Source organism: Felis catus, chromosome A1, assembly GCF_018350175.1.
Source record: "Felis catus isolate Fca126 chromosome A1, F.catus_Fca126_mat1.0, whole genome shotgun sequence".
NCBI classification, from domain to species: domain Eukaryota; kingdom Metazoa; phylum Chordata; class Mammalia; order Carnivora; family Felidae; genus Felis; species Felis catus.
This window is the reverse complement of record NC_058368.1, coordinates 196,425,342-196,450,733: the sequence shown is the minus strand read 5'-3', so window position 1 is coordinate 196,450,733 and position 25,392 is coordinate 196,425,342. Positions and strand designations below refer to the sequence as shown.

Sequence of the window (25,392 nt, the reverse complement as noted above, 5' to 3'; positions counted from 1 at the left end):
CCTAAGAAGAGCCAACCCCCTACCCAGGCTGGGACCCCCTCAGCAGGCCGTTGAGGCAGCCATAACCGATTTTATTCTGAGCTGTGGGAATCTGTCGTAGCCCAGAGAAGCCCCGGGACCCCACTCCAAGAAGAGCCCCCCACACACACACCCGGGGAATCCAGGAGCCACATCCTAAGTGGCAGCCGGTACCCTGACACCAGGGCCCCGTCTGCTGCCCCTTCTGAGTCCAGGAAGTGGCCTTAGAAACTCCCTGAGGGGGGTGCCGAGTGCCTCTGTTGGTTAAGCATCTGACTCTTGATTTTGGCTCAGGTCATGATCTCGAGGTTTGTGAGATGGATCCCCGAGTCTGGTTCCTGCTGTGCCAAGCACGGAACCTGCCTGGGATTCTCTCTCTCTCTCTCTCTCTCTCTCTCTCTCTCTCTCTCTCTCTTTCTCTGCCCTTCCCCTGCTGCCCTCTCTCTGTTTCTCTCAAAATCAACAAATAAACATTAAAAACAAAAAAGAAGAAAAAAGAAATTTCCCGAGGAAGGCAGTAGAAGCATCCCAGACTGGCAGGCCAAGTACCTCTCTGTGTGTGACCTTGGACCAGTACCCGGTGGCTCTGGGCTTCAGCCTTCCTCATCTGGAACTGAGCCCTTGGCTTGTCTCACAGGTGGATGGTGAGCATCACATGGGACCACTGTTAGGAACATACTCTCTGAACAGTGAGGGACCAGGCAGGGCCCAGGTAGCCAGGGCAAGCTGGGTTTCCCAAGTGGGTGCCCTCTGGACATGGGCTGGAGGCCGGGCTGCGGGAACCCCGCACAGCCTCACAGGCAAGCTCTTGCCTTGTTGGGTCTCCCCACCCTCTGATTACGCCAGGGAGAAAGTCTCCACTCCATGCACCCTGTCTTTAACTCTGTTCTCCCACGTGTTTGTGGCTTTTTTCGACAAACAGAAGAGGCTCCAGACTTCTTTCTGGAGGCCGGAACCCCTAGCTAGAATTAAATAATGATGTTTTCATCACTTTTATGTTTGGTTTTCTTAGCTTCCTGGAAGCTTTATGATTTTGCGTATTTTAAAGGGAACTTTTAGACTCAATAACATTTTAAATGTTTATTCTCTTTACTAAGCAACTCTGTGTCTAGGAATTTAACCTATGGAAATAGGTCCTTACAAAAACGTGCAAATATAAATGTACTTTATGAACGAACAGTGGTCATTCCAGCATAATTTAGAACTTGGAAACACTAAATGTCCGTCACTAGGGGATTGGTCAGATAATTTATGGCATAGACATGCTTTAAATGATGTGCAACTCTCATAATGAATGCATTAAATGTTCATTTTTGAGAGAGAGAGAGAGAGAGAGAGAGAGAGAGTGAGGGAGGGGCAGAGAGAGGGAGACAGAGTACCTGAGGCAGTCTCTATGCTGACAGCAGACAGCCTGACACGGGGTTGGAACTCATAAACCCTGAGATCATGACCTGAGCCAAAGTCGGATACTTAACCAACCGACTCAGTTAACCACCCAGCCACACCTCGTAACGAATGCATTAATACCTACATGTACCACTGACCTGTGACTGTGCACATGACGTGTCCTTAAGCAAAAAACACAAAGCTGTAAAACGGTACTGGTAGGTTTTTTTTTTTAATTGTAATTATATATTTACACAGATAAAAAATGCAAATTTTTATTAATTTTTTTTTTTTTAAGAGAAAGAGTGTGAGCCTGCGAGAGTGGCCGAAGGAAAGACAGAATCCTAAGCAGGCCCCATGCTGCACGTGGCTCGGGGCTCAATCCCACAACCCTGGGAGCATGATCTGAGCCAAAATCAAGAGTCAGACTCTCAACCGAGTCACCCAGGCACTCCGGAATACAAATATTAGTAGAGATGTAAGGGGAGAAAACCGTGGAAGAATATAACTGAACTGTTAACAATGAGAAGCAGAATTTCCAAAAGATAAATTCCTATACACAGAGTTGCTGAATGAAGAAAATAAGCATTTACAATGTTACTGGGAGCCTAAAGTACAAATACACAAACAACTTTCTATATTATATGGATATTTTTAAATTTTATTTTATTTTATTTTATTTTTTTCAACTTTTATTTATTTTTGGGACAGAGAGAGACAGAGCATGAACGGGGGAGGGGCAGAGAGAGAGGGAGACACAGAATCGGAAACAGGCTCCAGGCTCTGAGCCATCAGCCCAGAGCCTGACGCGGGGCTCGAACTCACGGACCGCGAGATCGTGACCTGAGCTGAAGTCGGACGCTTAACCGACTGCGCCACCCAGGCGCTCCTAAATTTTATTTTATTTTTAAAAATGTTTTCAATGTTTATTTATTTTTGAGAGAGAGACAGAGCGCGAGTGGGGGAGGGGCAGAGAGAGAGGGAGACACAGAACCGGAAGCAGGCTCCAGGCTCCGAGCTGTCAGCACAGAGACCCACGCGGGGCTGGAACTCACAAACTGTGAGATCATGACCCGAGCCGAAGTCTGACGCTGAACCGACTGGGCCACCCACGTGCCCCATATATTATATATTTTGATAATTGATTTTTTTTTAATACAAGCGTGTGTTACATAAATACTTTTATAAAGGTAATTTTTAATTGTTGTGACATTGAACAATAAAACAGAAGAGGCCTTTGGAGACAGTGCCCTAGTTCAGGGGAGGGCCACCAGTGGGGGGTGTGAGCCCTGCTCCAGCTGAGGGGCAGAGCTCCGAGAGTAATAGCTCCTTTTGGTCTTTCCCTCTTTTTCCAGGAACAAGGCCCCTGGCTGTGAATAGGGTGGAGGAAGAATTGTGCAGTCCAAATGGCTCATCCGTCTGGGAGGAAAATTCCAGCTCACGGGTTCCCTTGGGCCTGCCTGAGTGGCAAGCCTGGGAGACAGGAGCCAGCACAGGTGACCTATGGTTCTCCCCTCCCCCAACTCCTACACCCCCCTCAGCACAGGGGCCCATGAGGTCCAAGCCCTCCGCCAGCCCTTCTATATTCTATCTAGCCCTCAGGTTCACTTAGCTCTTTTTTTTTTCAAAAAATTTTTCAAATGTTTATTCGTTTTTGAGAGAGAGAGAGAGAGAGAGAGAGAGAGAGAGAGAGAGACAGCGTGAGCAGGGGAGGGGCACAGAGAGAGAGAGAGAGAAAGAGAGAGAGAGAGACAGAATCCAAAGGAGGCTCCAGGTTCTGAGCTGTCAGCACAGAGCCTGACACGGGGCTCGGACCCATAAGGTTCACTTAGCTCTTTCCTCTTACCCAGAACTTCTGTACTCTGAGCACCAGACAGCCCTAGAGTCTGGAGACCGGGGTTGGGACCCAGGCTGCCCTACTCCCCAGCTCTGTCACCTTGGCTGAGCGTTCTGTCTCCCTGAGCACTGACTTGGGAGTCAGCCAAGCCCAGGCTCCTATCTTATCCAGGTTTCACCTGTAATATAGGGACAGTAGTAGTACCTGGTTCATAGGATCTGTGTGAGGGTAAAATGAGAAAATGGGTGTGAAGCAATAGGACAGACCTGGCATATAGAAACTGTTCAATAAATGGTTGCCAGCATTTTATCATCCTTTCTGTCTTTGTGACATCATTAGCTCCATTTACTGCTGGGGAAATTGAGGCCTGATGTGGTATAATCTACCCAAAGTCCCACAAGGAGCAGGCCTGAACGGGGTGGGGGTGGGGGGGAGCCAAAGTCTCCTGACTTCCAGACGGAGACTTTTCCCACGAGCAAGGATAATCCCCGTCTGGAATGAGGGTTGTTTATTCTCTTTACAGGGCAGATCCTGGGATTGGCTTATTCATCTTCCACCACAGTCAGGAAAGAAAGGGTCACAGGCTCGGGTTCTCTGAAACCAGGACCCCCAGGGGGGTGGGCTTTGTGCGGCCAGGCCATGTAGTTGGCGGGCTTTCCCTTGGCATGGCTCAGCTGCCCCTGAGTTGGCGGCTGGGCCTGTGAGTCACAGCTGCCCCACATCTCCATTCCTGTCCCCACTGGCAGCCGCAGCCCCAGACCCCTGGCAGCAGTCCAGGGACGCGAGCGGTTCCAAAGTGAGGTACCCGTGTTCCAGAAAGAGATGCCCCCTTCCCCGCATCAGAGAAAGCAAGCGATGGCCAAGATCGCACAGTGAGGTGTGATAGATCTCAGACTGAAACCTGGTTCCACCTCAGGTGACCCCTGCCAGAGGGCCCAAGTGAGGAGGTCAGGAAGCCGTGGCCTGGGTCTAAGACCCTTGCGCTGGGACCCATGCCCTGGTTAGCTCTATTGCCCTGGCCCTGTGCTGCTGCCAAGGTCTGTCAGGCCCGGGCTGGGCTGTGGAGCCTACGGTCAGGACAGAGCTGGCCAGCAGGCACCAGGATGTCTGGCCCATGCCGGCCCCGCACCACTGAGCGGCTGCAGTCGTGAGGGGCCTGGGGCCTGCTGGTCTGCACCCCTCTGCCCTGCCCTCAGAGCCACAGCTGGGCTCCTATTCCCTCGTTGGCCTCGCCCTGGCTGCACCCACCCCCGCCCACCTTCCTCTCTCTCTTCCTCTTCCTCTCTCTTGCTTGCCCTCTCTGCTCACTTCTTCCTGCGCTCTGGCCCCCTTGGGCGCCTCTGTCTTCCTTGCTCCCACTTGAGACCCAATCGCTAACTCACCGGGGCCTGGAATCTGGGCTGGAGCCGATGCCTCTCTCGAGCCACACCAGCCTGGGCTGCGGGCGGAGTGGAGGGGAGGGCAGGGGGTGTCCCAGCTTAACAGCCAAAGCCAAAGCACATGGTGGGGTGGGGTGGGGGACGCGGGAGGGACTCAGATTTCTCCACATGAGCCTGTGAACAGTCCAGCTGGTCCCAGGGCCAGGCCCTGCAGAGCCGGAAGAACCTTTTCATTTCACACCTTGGAAAACCAAAGCCCAAGGTCCAGGCCATCCGGCTGCTAGCAAGGGGTGGAGGGAGTGTGAAAATCCCCATTTTACAGATGGAAATGAGACCCAGAACTGAAGGACCCTGTGTGGGGACGCTGTGGCCCGGGATCAGCCCCGTTCGCCCCATTTCACATCTGTCACCTCCCGGCACAGGGACCCAAACCCGTGAGAGACCACGAAGTCCATGAGTGAGAAGCACCAGGTTTAATATTAAAATCTTTCCCTTAAAAAAAAAGTACACAGATAAGAAAATTTGATGGCATATAAAATAGCACTTCTGCTGTATAAATGTGAGTTAATGTGAGTCCTAAAAATACTTGTAAACCTAGGTGATTACATCTTTGGTACCGTAGTGAGAACCCACTCCATCTCCTGGATGGGCAGAGGGGGCTGGTGCCCGGGGGCTGCTAGGCTGCCCTCCCCCCACTTCCAGCTCTCTTCCTGCCAACAGTCTTGGCTGCAGCCCTCGCTCCCCTGGCACCTCCAATGCCCCCTGGGTTGGGGCGTGGCTGGAAGAGAGAGTACAGTGAGCGGGCCTGGGCAGTGACAAAGCCATACCCCACAGTTACTCCCTTGGGGACCGGGCAGCTGGTGGGTGAGAAGGAAACCCCCAAAATATCTGCCTCTTGCACCCCTTCTCAGGTTCCCTAGAAAGCCTTCTTGTCCTTTCTGGGGGACCCCCGGACTCCTCACTGTCCATTATGTCTGTGGCACAGACCCGGTCAGGTGCTGGAGAGGCAGACTGCATGAGGTGGTCTGCTTTGCCCTCTCTGCCTCCTTTGTTCAGGAAGGCTCCAGAGGTGGTTGTGAGCCTGAAAGGGGTTCTGTAGTCTTCCCATGGGGCAGCTGCTGGGGGCTTTCCAAGACACTGGCTGTCACTTCGAGTCAAGACCTGGCCAGCTGGCCTTTTGGGACTTGCCCGGGGCCCTGGGGAAAGGGCACGGTTCCTGAATGCCCGGAGAGTGAGGCAGGGTCTGAAATCTCCCCAAGACCCCAGCTGATGCCCAGGACGGAGGTTTGGGGCGTTTGGCTTTGCTTCATCTGGGCAAGCGTGCCACCCCCTGGAATACTCTAGAATGTTCGTGCTGGCAGGGCACTGGAAGTCACAGAGTCCACCTTGCTCATCTTTCAATAGGGCAAACAGGTCCGGACAGGGTGAGGGATCCCTCCAGGGTCCCATGTCGAGTCCAATGCGCAGCCTGATCCACACGTGTGGACGTCTCTGGCGGGCCCACCAGCACGCTCATCACAGATGTGGGGCCCACCTGGCCCCGGAGACTCTGGTGGGTGAAGTAAGACTGGTGGTGACAAGGAAAAAGACCCCCGCACTTAGGGGGCCAGGAAGACACGAACGTGGGCACTTTGTATGGGGAGGTGTGTCCCAAGTGCCTGGGACAGCAGCTGTGGGCCCGGGTGTCCTGTACTTGGCTCAGCCCCCAGCATTAAGCGTGGATGGCCCCAGACCAGCTTGGGCCTGGGAAAGTGGAGACTGGCATTAAGGGGCGGTGGCTTCTGGATGAACACCACCGTCCAAGGCTGGGCCCCGGCTCACCAGGAGCCGGGGATGCCAGAGTCCCTTCCCCAGCTCTTAGGTGGATGAAAGTGCAAGGAGAAGGCTACAGCTCCTTGAGGCGTAGCTGGCTGAACAGAAAAAAGCTAATTCCCCCCCTCCGGAACCTCGAGACTCTCTCTAGTGATTCCAGCCTCCCCACCTGTCAGCCAGGGAGAGAATCCCAGATTCTGCGTCACCGAGCCCGGCTTTCCCATCCTGTAGATGGAGAAACTAAGTGCCCTGGGAGAACCCTGGCCCCCAGTCACATGGCCTCCCCAGAGGCAGAGGGCTAGTCACGGCCCCTGCAGTCCTCTTGCCTCCTAAGCCAGCCCCAGCGGTTGGGTGCCACATGCCCACGGCAAAAGCTTTCTAGAAAGGGACAGCTGATGGGAGGCCAGGCCAGGCCGGGAGGCGCTGGGTGCTGGGAGGTAGAGGGGGAGCTCCAGGCAGGGCGAGGTGGGGCCAGCCCCCTACAGGAAGCTGTCCTCCGCCTCGGCCCGAGGCCCAGGGCAACATGAATCCAGTGGTGGCTCTGGCTCCACCTGGGGCTCGAGCTGGGGCTCTGGCTCTGGCTCCTCTTGGGGTTCCAGGGGGCTGTCGCAGGAGATGGTAGAGGAGGTGTTGACTTCATTCAGGGTGGAGCTAGGAAGAGAAGGCACACGTGTGAGGGGCTGAGAGGGAGCCGGAGTAAGATAACAGCAATAATCAAGAGCTTCCTGTGGGTGCAAGCTTGCACCATGCACCTGACACCCTTTAGTTCATTGAAGCCTTGTAAAGACTACATAAGAGGGACGCCTGGGTGGCTTAAGGGTCGGTTAAGCATCTGACTTCGGCTCATGTCATGATCTCACGGTCCGTGAGTTCGAGCCCCGCGTCGGGCTCTGTGCTGACAGCTCAGAGCCTGGAGCCTGCTTCGGATTCTGTGTCTCCCTCTCTCTCTGCCCCTCCCCCACTCACGCTTTGTGTCTCTCTCTCTCTCTCTCTCAAAACTAAATAAACATTAAAAAATTCTTAAAAAGAAAAAAAAAAAAGACTACATAAGATAGGCACCATGAGGGAAGGGCTGCTCAGAGAGGTTGTGTCAGTAGCCGACATCACACAGTGAGACTTTGGAGCAGAATATCCAGTTAGCTCCAAAGCTCGTTCCTCCCTCACCAGCAACTCCATTCCCTGCACTCCTGAAGCTGATCCCATTGGATCCTTCAGCAACCTCCAAATAGACGTGTGCTACCGTTTTCATTTTATAGTTGAGGAAACTGAGGCTCAGAAAGTGGAGGCAGCTTGTCTGAGGGCACATCGCAGGGCCAGCATTCACACCTCAAGGTGTCTGAACTCTGAGCTTAACTCCTCTGCACACTAGCTACCAGGAGCCTTGGAACATTTGCTTCTTACGGAAGGTGTGGAGGGCCTTCTAGATCTTGTGTGTGCTCCCAGCGCCCGTGGGAGATGGGTCTCAGGGCGGCTGGGGGCAGAGCTGGAGCTGAAACCCAGCCTGCGGTCGCTGCCACTGCACCAGAGGGGGGGATCTGGTTTTGGGGGTGGGTCTGGCCTCACGGGGGACACTCCTCTCCAGCTGAGGGAAGATCCTGTCGGAACATGAAGTCCAGGCAATGGCTGGGCCTTCTTCCAACCATGCCCCCACCCCTACTGTAACTTCACCACATCTCAAGGCAAAAGCAAAATGTGAATCTCCTTCCTAGCCTGAATTCTGACCTCAGTTCCTGTGGGCACTATGCCTCCCACAACCACGCCAGGCTCCCGGGGGCCCTCGGGCCATGGTCCTGGAGAACAGAGCAGAGGCCAGGGCTGGCGATGACCCCAGAGTGATACACAGGGTGCCGGGGATGCCGATTAGATTTCCTACCTCTCCTTAGGGCCTGGATAGGACGAGAGGGTGGATGGCCCGTGGGGGCCACTTTTCAGGAAACAGCTACCTTGCAGCTAAGCCCTAGCCCTTCTGTCTCTTACCAGCCTGCCCTTTCCTCCTGAGGTCATCAAAGGTCAGATGAGTTCAGTTCTCTCTTCTACTCACTGGCAGGAACAAGTGCTCACCCTAGGTAGCTTACTTCTAAGGCAAGCCTGACGGCATGAACACACACACACACACACACACACACTGCACACTATTGCCTTGGGCCTCAGGCCACAGTGGCTACCTGGCAAGGCTGGGGGAACCCTCCAGGGGGCCCTCATCAGCAATCTCGGGTTTGGGGTCAGGCAGGGGGATGATATAGTCATTGTCACTCTCGTTGGGCTGCACAGCAGTGTAGAGCACAGAGCTGGTGTCCAGGGGGGATCGGAGTCCATTGAAGCCGGGAAAGCGGGCTTGGGACCGAAGGACAGCTGGGTGGTCGCTCCTCAGAAACTCCTCATCCACCTGCTGGTACTTCTGCTCCACAGGGAGGGAGAACCCAAGAGAGAGGGATGTTCAGATCAGAAACGCCCGTGGGGATCATCTAGCATGAGACTCTGACCTGGCCCCTCCTGCCTAAGGCAACTGGTGCTCAGAGAGGAAGGAGACCTACCCAACGCCTCACAGCCGGGAGGCTCTCCCACCTGGCATCTCACAAGATCAGGTGAGCTCAGGGCCCCCCAGGGAGGGGGCAGTCTGCAAACTAGTGCCCGTGACCCTCACACTGCCCCTACTTCGGAGTAGACAGGTGTGGGCTCTCCCCCCGCCTCAACCTCCTTCAGTGGGGCCTCAGTTTCCCTAACTACTGAATGGTGACAACCCACTCCATCTCACCGGGCGCTGAGCTGGGACAAGACATGGGGGGGAGTGTGGTTAGGAACGGACAGGGGACAGGGAGCGTGCATCACCCCTCCCTGTAACTCCCTCTGGTGGACAGGCCCTACTGGCTTCATTGGCCTCAAATGAGCCCGCATCAGGGTCCAAGCGGTCTGGCCCTTAGCAGACATGGAGCCTGGGGTTGTTCAGACTTCTGAAGGAGACCCAGGCCATGGCATGGGTGCAGAGACATGAAAAGGGAGCAGGATGAAGGGGGCTGTAGGCATCGACTTCCAAGCAGGACGTCATCTCAAAAACCTCTGTGCTGCTAAAATAAATTCCACTCATAGCTCCAGCCCATCCCGTACTAGTACCAGCAGGGAAACTGAGGCCCAAGAGGATACAGGGTGGTCCCTCAAATACAAGCATGACACACAGAGCCTTGTACCCAGTGTCTGACTTCTGGACCAGAACTCTCCATTTCGCTGCCCCGACATACCTTCTTGTACCCCTCACCCAGCAGCCTCTCGAGAAGCAGCACCAGCTGGGAGAAGGGAGGCCGGATCTCAAACTTCTCTTCCCAGCACTTCTGCATGATCTCGTAGCTGGGGAGAGGTGCACAGGGGGTCAGGGTCTCTGGTTCAGAGTCTGCCGCCTCCCAGAACGAGGTGGGTAATGAAGGGAGTTGGGGAGGACAGGTGGATGGGACTGTTTTTCCCGCTCCCTCAAGGCCCTCCCTCCACCGATGGTTCCATGGGGTTGACCACTCCTTGGTGAGCACACGGCCCAGGCAGGTCTGGCTGGTAGGAGTTTTCATGCCCTTCTCTGGATGGGTGGGCACGAGACCCCAGCTGAGCCCTTGACAGTCAGCTTGGGGCCTTTTACTCGAACTATAGTGGAAGCAGTGAGGAGGTAGCCGTGTGGCCTGAAATCCAGGCCAGCGCAGGGGACAGCAGAGACCAGGTAAAACAAGAGATTCCTGATGACGGCGTCTGAATGCCTAGATACAGCTATAGCAAGGTTTTTCTAGCTCCCTGAACTAATCTATTTTCACCTTAAGCTGGCAACATTGGACATCTATGGTTTGTACCCCCCCAAAAAACCCTCCCAAAGGCTCCACTCACATCTCATCGGAGGCATGGGCAGGCTGGGCCATTCGGTAACCCCGCTTGATGGCATTATAGAACTGCTCGTTCATGGGCAGCTCTGGGTAAGGGGTGCCACCTGTCAGGGAGGAGAGACAAGAGATACACAGGCTCAGACGTGTTGGAAACGTGGCAGGTGCCCTATTCTATGGCACAGGGAGAGGCACACCAGCCCTCGAGCGGGCGAGGGTGTGGTGGCCTCGGCACTGGGAGATGTGGCTCTCGTAGAGGCTCTGGACAGAGATGACCAGCACCGCCAGAATCAGAGAACCAGAGAACGCCAGAGTCAAATAGACTTTTTGATGTCACTTCCAGACCCCTCGAGAGATGGGGAGGTAAAGAGACCCAGGGAAGACAAGGGACTTGCCAAGCTCACACAGCAGCGAGACAGCAGCAGCACCGTGACTTGAGCCAGAGAGCCCTGACCCCCCTCGCAGAGCCTGCGCCATGGCCCCACCAGACTGGGGGTGTGAGTGGCCAGTGTGCCGTGCAGCTGAGGGCCGGGGGAAAAGGAAGCATACCCAGAGTGAAGATCTCCCAGAGTAGGATCCCGAAGGACCACACATCACTCAGGGTGGTATAGAGGCTGTTGAAGATGCTCTCGGGAGCCATCCACTTCAGAGGCAGGAAGGTCTGTGGGAGGGCAAGACGGCACTAAGTACCAGGAGGTCAAGCCCCACTCTGTGCCTGGGCAAGGGGAGGAGGTCTGGCCTCCTTACTTAGTAAGGCCCCCGCGCCTTACTCCCCAGACCCTGAGAGCCCGCCTCTGCAGGCACACAGATCCCACACTCATCCCAGTGCTGGCCAGAGGATCAGAAGGCCATGTTTTTTCACCTACAAGCTGGTCACATGGCAGCCTCTACCCTAAGGAGGAGCCCCAGGGTCTGAGGCCTCTGACAGAACGGCCCTTCTTCCTGATCCCAGTAGAGGCCCTGGCCAGGTTGGCAGACAGCAGGGGAGCCAGGGACATGCCAAGGTGCCACCCAGCTCTCACCCGGCTGCCTTAGATCTCTTGGGTCTAGAGACCCTCCATCTGTGGGGTTCACTGTCCCCTTATGGAAAGTGGGAACATGAGTGGCAGGCAGAATGGTCACCAAATATACACTTGACCTGCTTCCCTCTTCCCAAAACCCATTACAGCTGGTCCCTCCCCCGCTGTCGTGACCAGTGAATCTGAGCCCTGGGCTCACCCGTACAACCTTAACATCTCTGCCCCCTCCTGCCCCATGCACGGCCGGTGGCAAAGCCTGTCACCACTGGGCAGGGTAGGCCATGAGGAACTCCGTCCTGACCTCCTATATGCCACAGCCACGCTGACCAGGAGGAAACCTGTTCCCAGGTCACACGGGTCAGGGAAGGTACTCACGCTGCCTTTGGAGATATAGTTCGAGTCCCTCATGATGTCACGAGCCAGGCCAAAGTCACAGATCTTGACCAGCTTGCCCTCACAGATGAGCACGTTCCTGGCCGCCAGATCTCGGTGGACGCACTAGGTTGGGGGAGATGGGAGCTGAGGCCTTGGGGGCAGTTGTAGGAGAAGACCTCCCCGTCAAGGGCTTTGGGGAAAATGCATCGCCACACAGGTGTGAGAGGCCACGCGGTGAGGGCTTTGACTGTCCTCACCCACCAGAGTTGTGGTGAGGGGACGTAGCTGCCATATGGAGCTATGTACTTGGAGGACCCTGGCTGGCTTGGGTTGCCCACCTCCCCATGACCCTGCTCCGCTCGCTGCAACCATACGTACGTTCTTGGAGGCCAGGAACTCCATGCCGTTGGCCACCTGGTAGCTGAAGCCCACAAGATCTGTGTAGCTAAGCACCGGGGACTCGTTGATCAGAGTTGCCCGACAGGTCCTCTCGGGAGCTAAGAGAGAGAGCAGAAGTTCACCTACTTACTGTCTGTGTCTCCACATGGTCCACAGAACCCCCGCCCTTTTATTCACCGAGGCCGAATGTCCAATACAGGTAACTACTAACCCTCTAAGTCTCCCGCAAAAGGAAAACAATTGCCAAATATCTAATGTAAACCTCTCCTACCTTATCAGTGCTCTCATTGGCTGGAAAAGCCTTTGGCATTAGCCCGAGGCCTAGGCCACCTTTTCTCAGCCTGACCTGCCCGCTTCTCAAGGACACTGGGTCAGCCTTGTGCCTGTGGTGTGCCAGCACCCCAGGAGGCCATGTACTCCTCCAACCCAACTCCTCCCTGCTGGATCCAGAAACAGAGGCTCCCGATGGGGCTCCACCACGGGACAGCTTTGGGCAGGTGGCTAACCTCGGTTTCTGCATCTATGAAATGGGTACAAGGCCACCTTCCTCCCAGTAAGAAAGGCTGTGATAAGAAAGCATGATTACATAGGCAAGGGGGCGGTGCATAGGCGTGCACCCACCTGTAGGGACGTAGTTGTCATAAGGGGCCACGTAGCTGGAGGACTCGATGTCTGCATATTTGATTCCTCCTTTCATGTCCAGCATGGGCACGTAGTCCACCGACTCGTCCTTGCTCATGTCCATGTAGCCGCCGTCACTCTCCCCAGGCAGGGACACGTGGCTGGGGGAGAGAGGAACATCCCAGGAGGAGCCACAGGCTGTCCTTTTCCTTCCCTTCCCGCCCCTGCTCGCCCCCAGGGCCCACTGGGCGCTATCACTCAGGGATTTCTTCTTTCCACTCATCCTCCTTCAGCTAGTCACAACTTGAATGGCCACGCAGTGAGCTCTCTCAGCCAGCCCATGGGGCCCTAAGCTGGGCACTAGGGTGCTAAGAGGACACAAGACCCAGTGTGTGTCCTTAGGGAGCTCACACGTAGGCATGATCACAGCACCCCAGCATGAGGGTCATAAGAAGAGCATGAAGCAGGTGCCTTTCTGTGACACCATCCAGCCGTGATGCCCTGGGAGGCCCCAGCCACAGCCCAGAGGCGGCGGGAATTGCCCTAATTCCCTGCAGCACCTGCTCCCCAGAGAGCTATGGGACTGCGTATACACGTGTCTCTAGAGGTAGACCAAAGACCGGAAGGAAATCGATCAAATGTTGGGGAGGACAGGGGTGAGCCGTAATGTCTTTTAAGGATTTTCTGAAGTTATGCTTGTCTCTGCAATAAATCCATCTTGCTGTTGTCATCAGCAGAAGTAGGAAAAGTTACTTTTGGAAAAGAAGAAGAAAGACGCTGCATTGCCCACGGGACACCGCACACCAGAGACTGCGTGCTAGAGACTGGTGTGCCCAGCAGGGTGCAGAGCACCATGCGTTGCGATGGGAGTCGGGCCTGGGACCGGAGAGCCCCAGGTGCTCACCGTGAAAGGAGAGGGTGTCACGACACAGAGGGAGGGGCCGAGGGGTCACATCCACAGAGAGTGCCCAGCCCAGGGCGGGACCCCTGTAGGCAGTCCGTAGGTGGCAGCCGATCCCACCAACACCATCACCAGAGTGATGAGCCAGGTCCGGGGGAGGCCAAGCCCCGGGTCCCAGACTGACCCGTGCGTGAAACAGCCTGGGCTCCTACACCCTGTCTGCCCACCCTGGCCTCGGCTTCCGCCCCAGCCAGGAGGGAGCGAGCAGGTGCTCCTCGGGGCTCCCAGAAGATTCGGGTCCCCGGCCTCCTTTGGTACCTGGGCAGAGGGAGCCCCGCGGGCAGGGCGTTGCTGTAGAGCTCGGCGCTGGGCGGGCGGCGCTTGTCAGAGCAGCGCTGCAGAAAGGTGTGCTTGTTGCGGTGAAGGTAGTCCACCAGGTCACCGTAGCGGCAGTACTCCGTGATGATGTAGATGGGTCCTAGGGGGGCACAGGCTCAGCAACAGTCCCCGGGGGGCCACAGACTTCCCATCGGGACCCTGAGGCCGACCACCAGCTGCACGTCGGGAAGGCAGTCGGGTAAGACGGCCGAGAGGCTTTGGCACCAGGTGAACCTGGGTTCTCTTCCCGCCTCCGCGACCATGAGCGAGGTACTTATTCTCCCTGAGCTTCACTTTCCCCATCTGTTAAATGGGGCTAACCGCACCCACCTCCAAGGGCTGTCCTGAATGTTCATAAGGTAACGCCTTCGTCGGCGCGGCTCAGGGCCCGGCACATGGCAAGTACACAGTGGTACATATCACCAACTTATTCTGGAGCCCCGTATATAAAGGAAATCAAGGCAACTATTTATTATCAGGTTATTGGATCAATTTAAATACAACACATTTACTTGAAGCCAATCAGCGGGAACGGGAAGATATTGATGAAAACAAAAATTTTGAAATGGGTGATCTTGCGGACATAAATTGGCCTATGTACGCAATGTACTTCTGTATTTTATTTTGGTTGCACAATACTGAGGAAAATTCCAAATCTCACAATAAGCAGCTGCAAACAACCATAACATTTTTTTTTCTTTTCTTTTTTTTTTTTTTTTTTACAGCCTAACTTGCAATCAGAGCTTCAAATAAACACACTGGCTAGAGAGGCTTTATTCTGTGATCTGAATGAAAGCCACTGCCAATCAGCATGCTGGTGGCCTCCAATTGTAGGGATATAACTCACCTCACAGGGGCCGTGATTGATCAGTTTGTAAAATGTATTGTGAAAATTTTAAAATGTCAGAGGACCTGGGGCACCTGGGTGGCTCAGTCAGTTAAGCGTCCAACTTCGGCTCAGGTCATGATCTCTCGGCTCAAGAGTTCGAACCCCACATCGGGCTCTGTGCTGACAGCTCAGAGCCCATTTCAGATCCTCTGTCCCCCTCTCTCTGCCCCTCCCCCACTTGTGCATGCATTTCCCTCTCTCTCTCTCTCTCTCTCTCTCTCTCTCTCAAAAATAAATAAACATGTGGAGAAAAAATGTCAGAGCACCCCCGGGGTTTGGAAACGGCTGACCCGAGGAGTCCGTGGGCCTTGAAAGTGTTGTGATTCTGTGAGTTTGTAAACCCCACACCCGTGTGGGTCTGTGAGGTGAGGGCAGGATGGGCGCAGACCCTCCAGCTGGAGTGTCTCGTTGTCTGTGGATTGAGGAGGGGTGGGGAGGGGCCAGGCCTGGGCTGCTGGCATTTTCCAGAATCCTCTGGGGGAGTGGTTTTGGTACCTCCTTTGGTGCAGGCCCCCAGCAAGTTGACCACGTTCAGATGGGGCCCAAGGTGACTCATGATCTTCAGCTCTGACATGAGGGCCTGCTTCTCGCTGCTGCGGGCTGTGGCTGAGGGGGAGATGGGGCCTCAGGCCTGCCCTGTCACCGAGGCCCCAAGGAGGCCCTTCTGCCCCACCCCATGCTGGAAGACCCAGATGGCCGAGGGTGGTGAGGACCCACGTGCAGGGGGAGGAGAAAGAGGATGGGAGGACGGTCAGGGAGGGAAGGAGGTGCCAGGAGGAGGGGGCAGAATGAGGAAGCCTCTTAGCCAAAGCAGAATCTGGAGTGGTGCTGGCCACCAGGTGACCGGACCACTTGCGCCCAGCAAATCAGAATCAGGGAGTGCCTGGATGTGCGGGCAAGGGGCAGGGGAGATGTGGGGCCCAGACGTGAGGGAGGGGCAGGCTCCCAGGACTCACATTTCAGCATCTTGACCGCCACTTTCATCGTGGCCTGAGAATGGCTCAGGCCGTGAGCTGTGGCCTCCACCACCTGCCCAAAGGCCCCAGAGCCGAGGGTGCGTCCTGGGGTAGAGACAATCCCTCAGCTCCTGGCCCACCAGGAAACGGCATACCCCATCCTCTCTGAGGTCAATCCCCCAAGCCACCTGGACTTAAGGTGTTCCCCTAAAGGAGTCTCCTAAGATAAGACCTCAGTGTTTGGCAGGCCTTCCTGGTGTCTCATCTAAGTTCTGCCTGCTTTCTGGACCATCTTTTGTTCCTGGAAGCCTTCTTCCCACCCCAGAAGGGTGCTCAGCTCCTCTGTATGCCTCACCCTCTCCAGCTAGACTAAGCACAGGCCTGGCATGCAGACTGTCTTCGATGAATACTTCCTCTCTCGCCACAAAGGTCTCCTAGCTCACAAAGGCACAGGATCATAGGACCTCAATGCTGAACGGTCCCTAGGGGACCACCTTGCCCATTATATGGCGGCGGGGACACTGAGGGCCAGAGAAGGCAGGACAGCAGCCCTAGGTCTCAAAGCTAGTCATGGCAAGGCTGAACCACACCTCAGACAGTCTTCCCCCCCACCTCAAGTACCCAAACTGCTCCACGACTACTCCCTGGACTGACCAAGCACAAGCTGGTCCCGTGGCAGCTCCCAGGTAGAGTCATAGGGCAGCTGCATAGGGTCCACGTAGATGTACTCATGGCCATCAGAGCTCACAGATTCAATCACCTTCCATCGGATCTCATAACGTGGCTTCTGTAGGACCGACACCAGGGATGGATCGTCAGAGGAGTTCTGGGCTTTGGGGCCCACGAGCCTATAGCCCCTTATGGAACAGATGGAGCAGGAGCCCCTGAGGCCAGGGAGGGACAGAGGCATATTTGAAGTCATGCAGCAAGTTACTGATAAAGCTCAGCTCCGTGGGCTCAGTGAGAACAGGTGACAACAGGCCTTAGCTGGGCAGTGGCTGAAGAGGGGCTAACGGCCAAGGGCCCGGCTCATCAGAACCTCTTCACCAGCTTCTCCCAGAGCATTGGCTGCTCCCCAGATGGGCATAGAAGAGCAGGCAGCCCCGGAAATGGACACAAGCTAGGGGCACTCGGCTGGGTATGGACAGCCCCTCCCCATGCTGGGTCACTCGCAGTGGGAATCTCAGAAGGATGTAAGCTTAGAATGTCGAAATCATAGCATGTTGGAATCACAGGATTGGAATCATAGAATGATAGAATCATGGGTGCGGCAATCTTAACTCGGGAATCTTAAAACGTTGGGATCGTAGAATAATGAAGCCACAGAACAGGGCATTGAAATTACAGGTTAATAGGACGTGAACATGTTTCATTAGAATCCTGGGAGTCTCTGGGGGTGAGAGGTGGAAGAATTCTGGAGTCCACGGTCCACCCAGAAAGTGCCTTGCCCTGTGGCTGATGTCCAAGTAAGACCCAGGAGGGCAGAGCAGGGGCAGGGAACCCCGGATGGCCTGGACCAGGCCTGAGATGGCCCTTGCTGCTGGGGGTGGAGGCAGCTCGGACACCGGTGCCGTTCTATATCATTTTACACCTGCCCTGTGTGCTGGGCTGGGACGTGGACAGATCCTGTAACATTCAAGGATGGCAGGGGCCTCCGTGCAAAAAAAAAAAAAAAAAAAAAAGAAAGAAAGAAAAGAAAATAGTTTACCAGTCTGCACCCATTAGGCAAGGATGGGAGATTACCTTCTGCCAGAGCATGATGAGGATGATGAGGGAGATGATTGTGAGGACCACCAAGGCCAGGATGGCCGAGATCACCACCACCTTGAAGGGCAGAGCTGGAAGCAGAGACAAGAGCTGGCCATAAGCAAAGAGGGAGCTTGGCAGCTGCCCTGGCCACCCCTCACCCCACCTCCAGAAACACGAACCCTCTCTGCTTGTCCCCCTCTCCACCAACCATGCCCGTGACATCAGACTCACAGCCCCTCCCTCCGGGCCAGAACTTCAGCCTCTCCCATAAGTACCCACGTCCCTAAGTAACAGCTGTAGCTCAGCTCACTGTGGGCCCCCATATCCCTCAGCCCTTGCAAGGATCAGTCTGGCCTGACCACGTGTGACATGTCTGACCAGGCCTGACGTGTCTGCCATGGCTTCAGACTAGATGCCAGCTCCTGATGACTAGACTCACCTCGCCTCTGAATCTCTGCCCTTGCCGGGGCTGTCACAGCTCGGACAGAGCCTGACCAAGGGGCCAATGGACTGAGTGACTGAGCTCGCACAACCTGATGAATCCAGACTGTTTCCTCCTCTGCTTCCCCTGAGTACCCAGTGGCATTGGGGTAGTGACAGTAGTTATAAGGTGTATCCCCCAGGGAGCAGGGGTAACCAGGTAGGGCTAACTCGGGGCCCCCAAGTCCCAAGTCTCCTCCCTAAGGCCTCAGCCTCTTTGCTGCACAACTTCCCATTCTTTCCCCCTCCCTCTGCACCCACCCAGGCCAGACCCTCATCCCCCCTGCCCTGACCCACTGGCCACCCATGGGATCCCTGAAGAACTCATTCCCTCCCCCTCTGTCCCCCACCTGCCCCTCTCGGCTCCCCTGGAGGCTCTGTCCTTCCTCCCCAGGGTCGCAGACCAACATCACTCCTCTCCTCCCTCTCCCCACCAGGTCACACATCGCAGTCCTGGGAAGGAAGGCTGAATCTTCCAAGGAGCCATCTGAGTACAAAGAAGAGGCTTCATCCAGCCATGGTCGTTTCCCCATGAGCTGGTTCACAGCTTCCCCTCCAGGTGGCACATGAAAGCTTTACTCCTGTCTCGCTCCAAGTTGGTCGGCAGGTGCCCCCTTGCTCAGGGATATGTGTGCATGTGTGTGCGTGTGGGTGAGATAAGGTATGAAAACCTCCACCTATCCCATCCCAGGGTGGGGGGCTGGAGGCAGCTCTGCGTACGGAGACACATGTGTGGGCCAGCTCACCGACCTGTCAAAATGCCTCACACAGCCCTCAACGCTCTGCTTGCGCTGGCTTCTGCCCACCCCTGCAGCTCCTCCTTTACCACTCCCTTGCCTCTGTCTCCTCTCTCCAGCCCCTAAATCACACACACACTCTGTGCTCCAGCCCAGATTTCTCTGATGCCATCGTGCCTCTGGGCTCTTGCACAGGCCATACCTTTTTACCGGAACACCATTCCTCATCAGCTAACTCCCAGGTTATCTTTTCAGGTATTGACCTAAAGCTTCCTTTTTCCAGGACACTTTCCTGAATCCCATAGCTGGACACGGAGCCCCCTCCTCTCTCTAGGCTTTCCCCCACAAAGTACTGACCCCGGCAGTGGGACTGTCTGTTTTCTTCTCTGCCTTGTCTCTGGGCTGTGGGCACTAGAAGGGCAGGCAGGGCTGGGCCTTCCCCAGTGAGAAGCTGGGGATTACTATTCCATTCTTATTTACTGAATAAGGAAACGAGCGAGTAAACGAAGTACAAGCAGACAGGTGGATGCACACACAGGAACTAGCAGGGAGCAAGAGCATCCAGGTACTGGAGGAGACTATTCACATAGACAAGAATCATGCACGTCTGTGTATCTTCTAACAGACGTGCATTGTGCAGCAGGCATCTGTGTGCAGATTGTGTTTGCATGCTCTCGCGGAAAGGTGTGCTGCAACTCCATGTTTACACAGACGCACACATGCGTAGGAATTCTACATGCATTGTTTGCACGCCTGCACGGGGATTGTGCATGCGCACGTACGTGCATACAGACATACACTCCTGGATTTATATACGTGTCTGGGGATTGGGCATATTCATATACGTGGTTTATAAACATACACTCGGTGGGCTGACACACAAGGCAGGTGACAGACATGCACTCCAGCTTTACATGCGTGTCTGGGGGTTGGGCATTCTTCATTGTGTGGTTTACAAATCTACACTTGGAAGGTTTGCACCTGCGTCCAAGGATCAGGCCTACTCATATGCATGGCTTATGACATGCATACAGCGTACATATACTATAGCCATGATTTATATCAGAGACCCATGGATGTACACACATATGCCAATACTGTGTTGTTGTGTGAGTGCGTAAGAGCACACACTCTGGTGGGTTTCATAATGCTCCTGAGTGCCCACAGACACACTGACTCCAGCCCACTGGGCTCACAGGCACGGATCCAAGTATGGCAGGGTTGTGATGGGGGTGAATGGTCTTCAGGGGCCACCAAGGCGGGAGGACTCACAATGTGGCACCACGGTGACCTCCTGCATGTCGTGGCCCAGCAGGTTGTGCAGAGTGCAGCGCACGGACAGAGGCTGATCCACACGGCGCAGGCGCAGCGTGCTCACCACCTCGAACTCCTGATCCTCAGGCCAGTAAGTCACGTTAGTCTCCAGCTGGCTGTCCTCCTCGGAACTGTTCCCCAGTGGGGTGGGCGGCAGCTCGCGCGGACATCTGGCGGGAGAGCCAGTCGGGTCAGCTTCCAGTCCCTTCCCTCTTCGGACTGGGAAACTGAAGCCAAAGGCAAGCAGCGCCACAGGGCGGTGGTGGAAGGAGGCTCCCCTTACCTCCACCCCTCTGCCCGCCCCCCACCCCGCCCGACAACCCCCCTCTGGTTCCTGCTTCTTCCCAATGCCTGGTCCTGAGCTCGTTCCTCTTGTGGCCCCTAGACTGACCGGCAGAGGGCGCTCCTACCCCAGAACGGAAAGCCCTGGATGGCAAAATCCGCTCCATTCATTTGATCATGAGTCAAGGTAAGGAAACGGACACTTTAGGTCATACAGAGAATCTCCAAGAAGCCACATCTCCTAGGACTGGGCTCTAGCTTGGAACAATGTGCCCAGAGAAGGGGCTGATCTAGACGAGCTTCACTGGGTCCTTCCAGCCAGCTGTGGTTACCCTGGGAGACAGAGGCCCCAGGTCTGCTCACCTTTTGAGGTCACTGCAGGTAGACCAGGTGAGGTGTGGCTGGGGCATGCCCCGGCCGCGACAGCGGACTGTCTGCTCCCCGCTGGCAGGATGGTTTTCACTCAGCTCCAGCACACGGACAGGCACTGTGTGGAGAGGGCAGGAGGCCAGGAGGTGGGGAGGTCAGAAAGGACAGTGAGAAAGGCCCTCAGGAAGGACCTGGCCCAGCCTCTCCCCCCGGGGTGGGGGAAGGGAGCTTCAGGCTGCAGGTGAACATTAAATACCAGGAATCACCGTGTGAAAACTGACAGATTCCCCTTCTGGGTACTTCAAAGGGGAAGCCTCAGTGGGGTGCTAGTCTGTCTCTAACACCTCTCTGAGACTCGCTAATCTTCCCTTTTAACAAAGACAAGAGCAGGTCTGAGGGTCAGAGAAAGCCCTGGGAAAGCGCGAGCATGGAACTAGAATTTAATAGCATTGCTTTGTTTCCTCAGAGTTTATTTTAGTGGTTGCTTTCTATTTATGACATGTGATGCTGATTTTCCATCTACAATTGAGAGGTTAAATTCTCTTTCAAAATAAATTTATTTTTAGACAGTCAATTGACAAAACAGTAAGTCTTCAGTGTGTCATTCCCTTGCTCCAAAGCCTGCAGTGGCTGGTCATTTCCGTCATAGGAAAAGCCAAGGTCCATACGGCAGCTCTAGAGGACTGTACTGTCTGCCCTCCTCCCAGCCCCCGACTGCCAGGCCTCAGCTCTGACCTCACCTCCCACCACTCCCCCCCTCTCTGTTCCAGCCACACAGGCTTTCTGCTGTTGCTGCTGCCTTCGTATAGCGTGGTGGGCCCTTTCCCACCAGCCACTTGCCTGATGGCCTCACCTTGAAGTCTTCACGCAAACGTCGCCTCCCTGAGGCCAGCTCGATGAGGCTATATGCGCCCTGAACTCTCAGTCCTGTCTACCCAGGCTCTTTTTATCTACAGCACTCCTTACCTTCTAACCTTCTATGTAATTTGCTGTGAGGTTTTAGAAACACCAGTCTAGCCCAGTGGCCTCCTTGTATAACTTGAGGCCCAAAGAGGGGATATACTGAGTTCATCCAGCAGTGGAAGTGTTGGAGCCCAGCCTAGAAGCCAGCCTCCTGAGTCCTCAGCTCCTGCTCCTGTTCCTGCTCCCCCTATGGGTGGGTGGACAGTGTAGGGAGGGAGAATTGATGGAAGCGGGGGCGAGGGGGGGGGTTGGGGGTTGGTGGGAGGCAGGGTGGAGGGCCCCTCACCATTGACCTGCAGCTGGAAGGAGATCTGGGCCTCTGCATCCTCGTGGAAGGCCCGCATGGTGTAGTAGCCAGCCTCAGCCACCTTCACCCGCACCAATGTCAGTTCTGACACATACCTGGGGAGCAAGACAGGCCCAGCTGCCAGAGCTGGAATGACTCTTATGGGAACCACCCCCCCCCCCAACCTCCTTGTACAGACAAGAAAAACAAGACCCAGGGAGGGACAGGGGCTTCCCAAAGTTCCACAGGCATCGGTAGCAAAGCCAGGACTCTCCTGAATCCCCACCTACAGGAAGCTGGCTCCACTGAGCCAAGAGGGAGTGTTGGGTAGGAGGAGGAGGGTGGGGGGAGCACCCTTTCCCTCTCCCCCTCCCCCCCACATCTCCCCCTTGCAGAAAGGCCTGGCATTGCTTTATCCTAACATACCGTGCCGGTGTCAGCCTGCTCATCAGCCTCCCGGCCACCATCCATGCACAGGTGGTAGTGGCCTGCCTGGCACCCTCTTCCCTAATCTCTGGCCTTTTTCTCCTCAGCTGCTCCCTGCTGGCTCCACCCATCACAAGGACAACTACACATCTGGGTGATCGTCAGAACAATGTCTGTTTCCCCCATAGACAGGAAATTCTAGGAGGCATGGAGCAGTCTATCTGGATCTCTGCAGCACCCCCCAGTGCCTGGCATGGCACCTCGCACATAGTGGGCTCTCGGGAAAGGTGGGTCTAGGTTTATCCAGTGGCTGAAGGCTGTGGGCTGCCTGGCAGCTGCAGAGAGTAACTTCAAGAATGGGGTGGGTGGGTTGCTGCTCACCGGGTCTCAGACACATTGCGTGTGGACAGGGCAATCTCGCCTGCGCTGGAGTCGCCTAGCGTGCGGTTGTCCTTGAGCCACATGACAGTAGGCGGCGGGTAGGCCTCGAACACCACCTGCAGAGTCCGGCTGCGGTGCAGCTCCGCGAATTGTACGGCGTCCAGCTCTCCCAGCAGCTGCACGTAGCCACTCTCTGCAAGGGGCGGCTGTCAGGGGCGGTGCCCCGGGGGCGGGGCTATGCCCGGCTACCAATAAGGCAGCGCCTCCTGGAGGCGGGGCTCCCGGAGGCAGGGCATCAACTGAACGCCAAAGGAGCCCAGCCTTCTGGGGGCGGCGCTTCAGGCTTTAGGAGCCGGAGGAGAGATGGAGTTACCGGAGCTGGGGTTGACGTTGGAACTGAGACGGAAGCAGGGGCCAAACTGAGGGGTGATACTGGTTTGGGAGCCAGGTTTGAGATTGGGACTGGAGTTGTTCTCACCGGGCGTGTTCTGGCTCAGGATTGCGGCTGAGGTGAGTTGCAACATGGTTGAATTTGAGGATGGGGCTGCCTGGGCCTGGGATGGCAGTTAGGTTTAGAAATCTGGTTGGGGCTGAGGTTCTGGCTAGGCAGAAAGCCTAGGCTGGGATTAGAGTTGGATTTGGGGCTGACATTGTGTTTTGGTTTGGATTTATCCCGGAAATAGGCTCTGGTTGGTACTGAATGAAGCTAGAGCTGTCCTTGAATGTGACTGACAGTACCCCGGGGCTGTGACAGTGTCTAGGTCCGGCTCAGAAAGAGGGTCGGGGCCAAGCCCAAGGCACGCACCAACCACAGTGACATTGATGGACTTTTCATCTCGATGGTCATTCACACTCTCCGATACATTGCAGATGTAGGTCCCTGAATCGCCAAGCTCGGCATTAGGGATGTGCAGGATGGAGCGTATGTGGGAGGGTACATTGAAGAGGAAGTCAGTCACTGGCTCCACCAGCCGCCCACTCTGTAGGGAAGGTGGAGAAAGCCCCCCAAATCAGGCCGCGTCCAAGAAGTTAGGCTGCAAGTCAAGATATCCATCCCTCCTTGGCCCTTCCTCCAACCCCTGGCCCAGCGTTACCTCCATGCGTGGGTATGTCCATTCAAAGTTGACCACCTCATTTCCGGTCACAATGCACATGATGGTGATGTTCTCACCCTGGCGGACCACAGTCTGCACTGCATTCACTGAGACATTGATGGACGACACTGATGGAGAGAGATTGGCTTAGGGATGAGGAGGCCACCACCAGCCACCGGCACTTCAGCTTGGGGATGGGGTGGGGGTTCCGAGAGAGAGAAGGGATGACTGGTGTAGAAGATTCATTCATTCAACAAATATTTATTAAACATTTCCTATATGCCAAGTACTAGTCTAGGCACTGAGGCTTTAGCAGTAAACACGACAGACAAAATTCCTGTCCTCATGGAGCTGACATTCTAGAAGGGATAAGAGTCTTGAAACCAATGTCCTCTCTGGGCATCTAAGTATAGGAGACATGCATTGAGCACAACCACGCACCAGGCAGCCTCTGTCTTTAATCCTCACAATAATCCCACTAGGCGGGCAGTCACTATTTCCCCCATTTTACAGAAGAAGAAGTAGGCTCAGAGATTGTATGCCTTGTGCAAAGTCACTCAGACGGGAAGCGCACGGCTGGCCTTCACACCCACCTGGCTCCAAGGCCTGTGCCTTTGCCTGACCCAATGTACAGCCCAGCCCTGCCACTAACACTTCCCGTAACCTCTGAGTGTCAGGTTTTTCCTCTGTAAAATGGGGAAACACCACCTGCCTTCCAAAACTACAGTGAAAATCCAGTGAAAAACGGAATTGCACGCTTCGTAAAACTGGAAAGGGCTATACCTCTGCGGAGGGTCATACTTGCCTCTGCTGAGCATCAGGCCAGAAAGGGGGCTCACCCTGGAGACTGTAGACATAGTAGGCTTCAGAATCCACTTCCCTGTCCCCGATGATGGTTTTGCAGACATAGGTCTTGTCCTCGAAGATACCAGAGAAGCCACGTTGGTGGTCATAGGGGATGGGCAGTGGAATATCCACTTTCTTCTCGTGCAGTGTCACCACCAGGCTCGGATCTGTCACTCGGCAGGGAATTGTGATCTCAGATATTTCCGTGAGAAAGATGAACAGGTCCTCGGGGAAGACCGGAAGAAAGCCCATAGTCGGATCTGCCAGGTGTGGAGCCAAGAATGAGGGTCAAGGTGGCTGGTTTTCTGGCTATCCCCTGAATTTCTGTGTGTGACCTTGAGCAGGTGTCTTCCCTTCTCTGGCCCTCAGTCTTCCCATTATAGAATAAAGCTGCTCTCAGAGGTCTCTTCTAGCTTTCACATTTGATACGGTCAGCACCAGGGTGAGAAAGAAAATAAGCCACAAGTCAAAGGGCAGCTAGTACCTGGGGCTTGGAGAATGGGAAAGTTAGGATGTGGAGGCCAAAAGAGAGCATACTGGAACCTGCTGAGAATGAAGAGTTCTTGGGAGCCAGGAATGGGGTGGGCTGGCCGGGAGGAGTCAGATATCCAGACCAAGGGGTGGGAGTAAACACAGTCCTG

At 55.3% G+C, this 25,392-nt stretch overlaps 1 protein-coding gene across 3 annotated transcripts in view; it reads right to left on the bottom strand.

The window, feature by feature from the left end:
- Positions 1–5,074: 5,074 nt before the first annotated feature.
- The window catches only part of PDGFRB (platelet derived growth factor receptor beta), a 37,853-nt gene continuing 17,535 nt past the window's right edge, over positions 5,075–25,392 (bottom strand). For 2 of the 3 annotated variants that reach the window (XM_045036959.1, XM_011286103.4), the window contains 20 exons: positions 24,745–25,011; positions 23,906–24,033; positions 23,617–23,791; positions 22,812–23,004; positions 22,005–22,120; positions 20,750–20,873; positions 20,063–20,274; positions 17,568–17,662; positions 16,479–16,611; positions 15,825–15,929; positions 15,364–15,474; positions 13,920–14,079; positions 12,701–12,861; positions 12,059–12,177; positions 11,681–11,803; positions 10,836–10,947; positions 10,294–10,393; positions 9,669–9,774; positions 8,598–8,830; positions 5,075–7,083 (listed from right to left, as the gene is read on the bottom strand). In XM_045036959.1, the coding sequence (XP_044892894.1) occupies positions 6,912–7,083; positions 8,598–8,830; positions 9,669–9,774; positions 10,294–10,393; positions 10,836–10,947; positions 11,681–11,803; positions 12,059–12,177; positions 12,701–12,861; positions 13,920–14,079; positions 15,364–15,474; positions 15,825–15,929; positions 16,479–16,611; positions 17,568–17,662; positions 20,063–20,274; positions 20,750–20,873; positions 22,005–22,120; positions 22,812–23,004; positions 23,617–23,791; positions 23,906–24,033; positions 24,745–25,011 (2,945 nt within the window). In that variant the 3' untranslated portion in view covers positions 5,075–6,911. Of the gene's footprint in view, positions 7,084–8,597; positions 8,831–9,668; positions 9,775–10,293; positions 10,394–10,835; positions 10,948–11,680; positions 11,804–12,058; positions 12,178–12,700; positions 12,862–13,919; positions 14,080–15,363; positions 15,475–15,824; positions 15,930–16,478; positions 16,612–17,567; positions 17,663–20,062; positions 20,275–20,749; positions 20,874–22,004; positions 22,121–22,811; positions 23,005–23,616; positions 23,792–23,905; positions 24,034–24,710; positions 25,012–25,392 lie in introns of those variants that run through there. The other variant, XM_023260465.2, reaches the window with a different exon arrangement.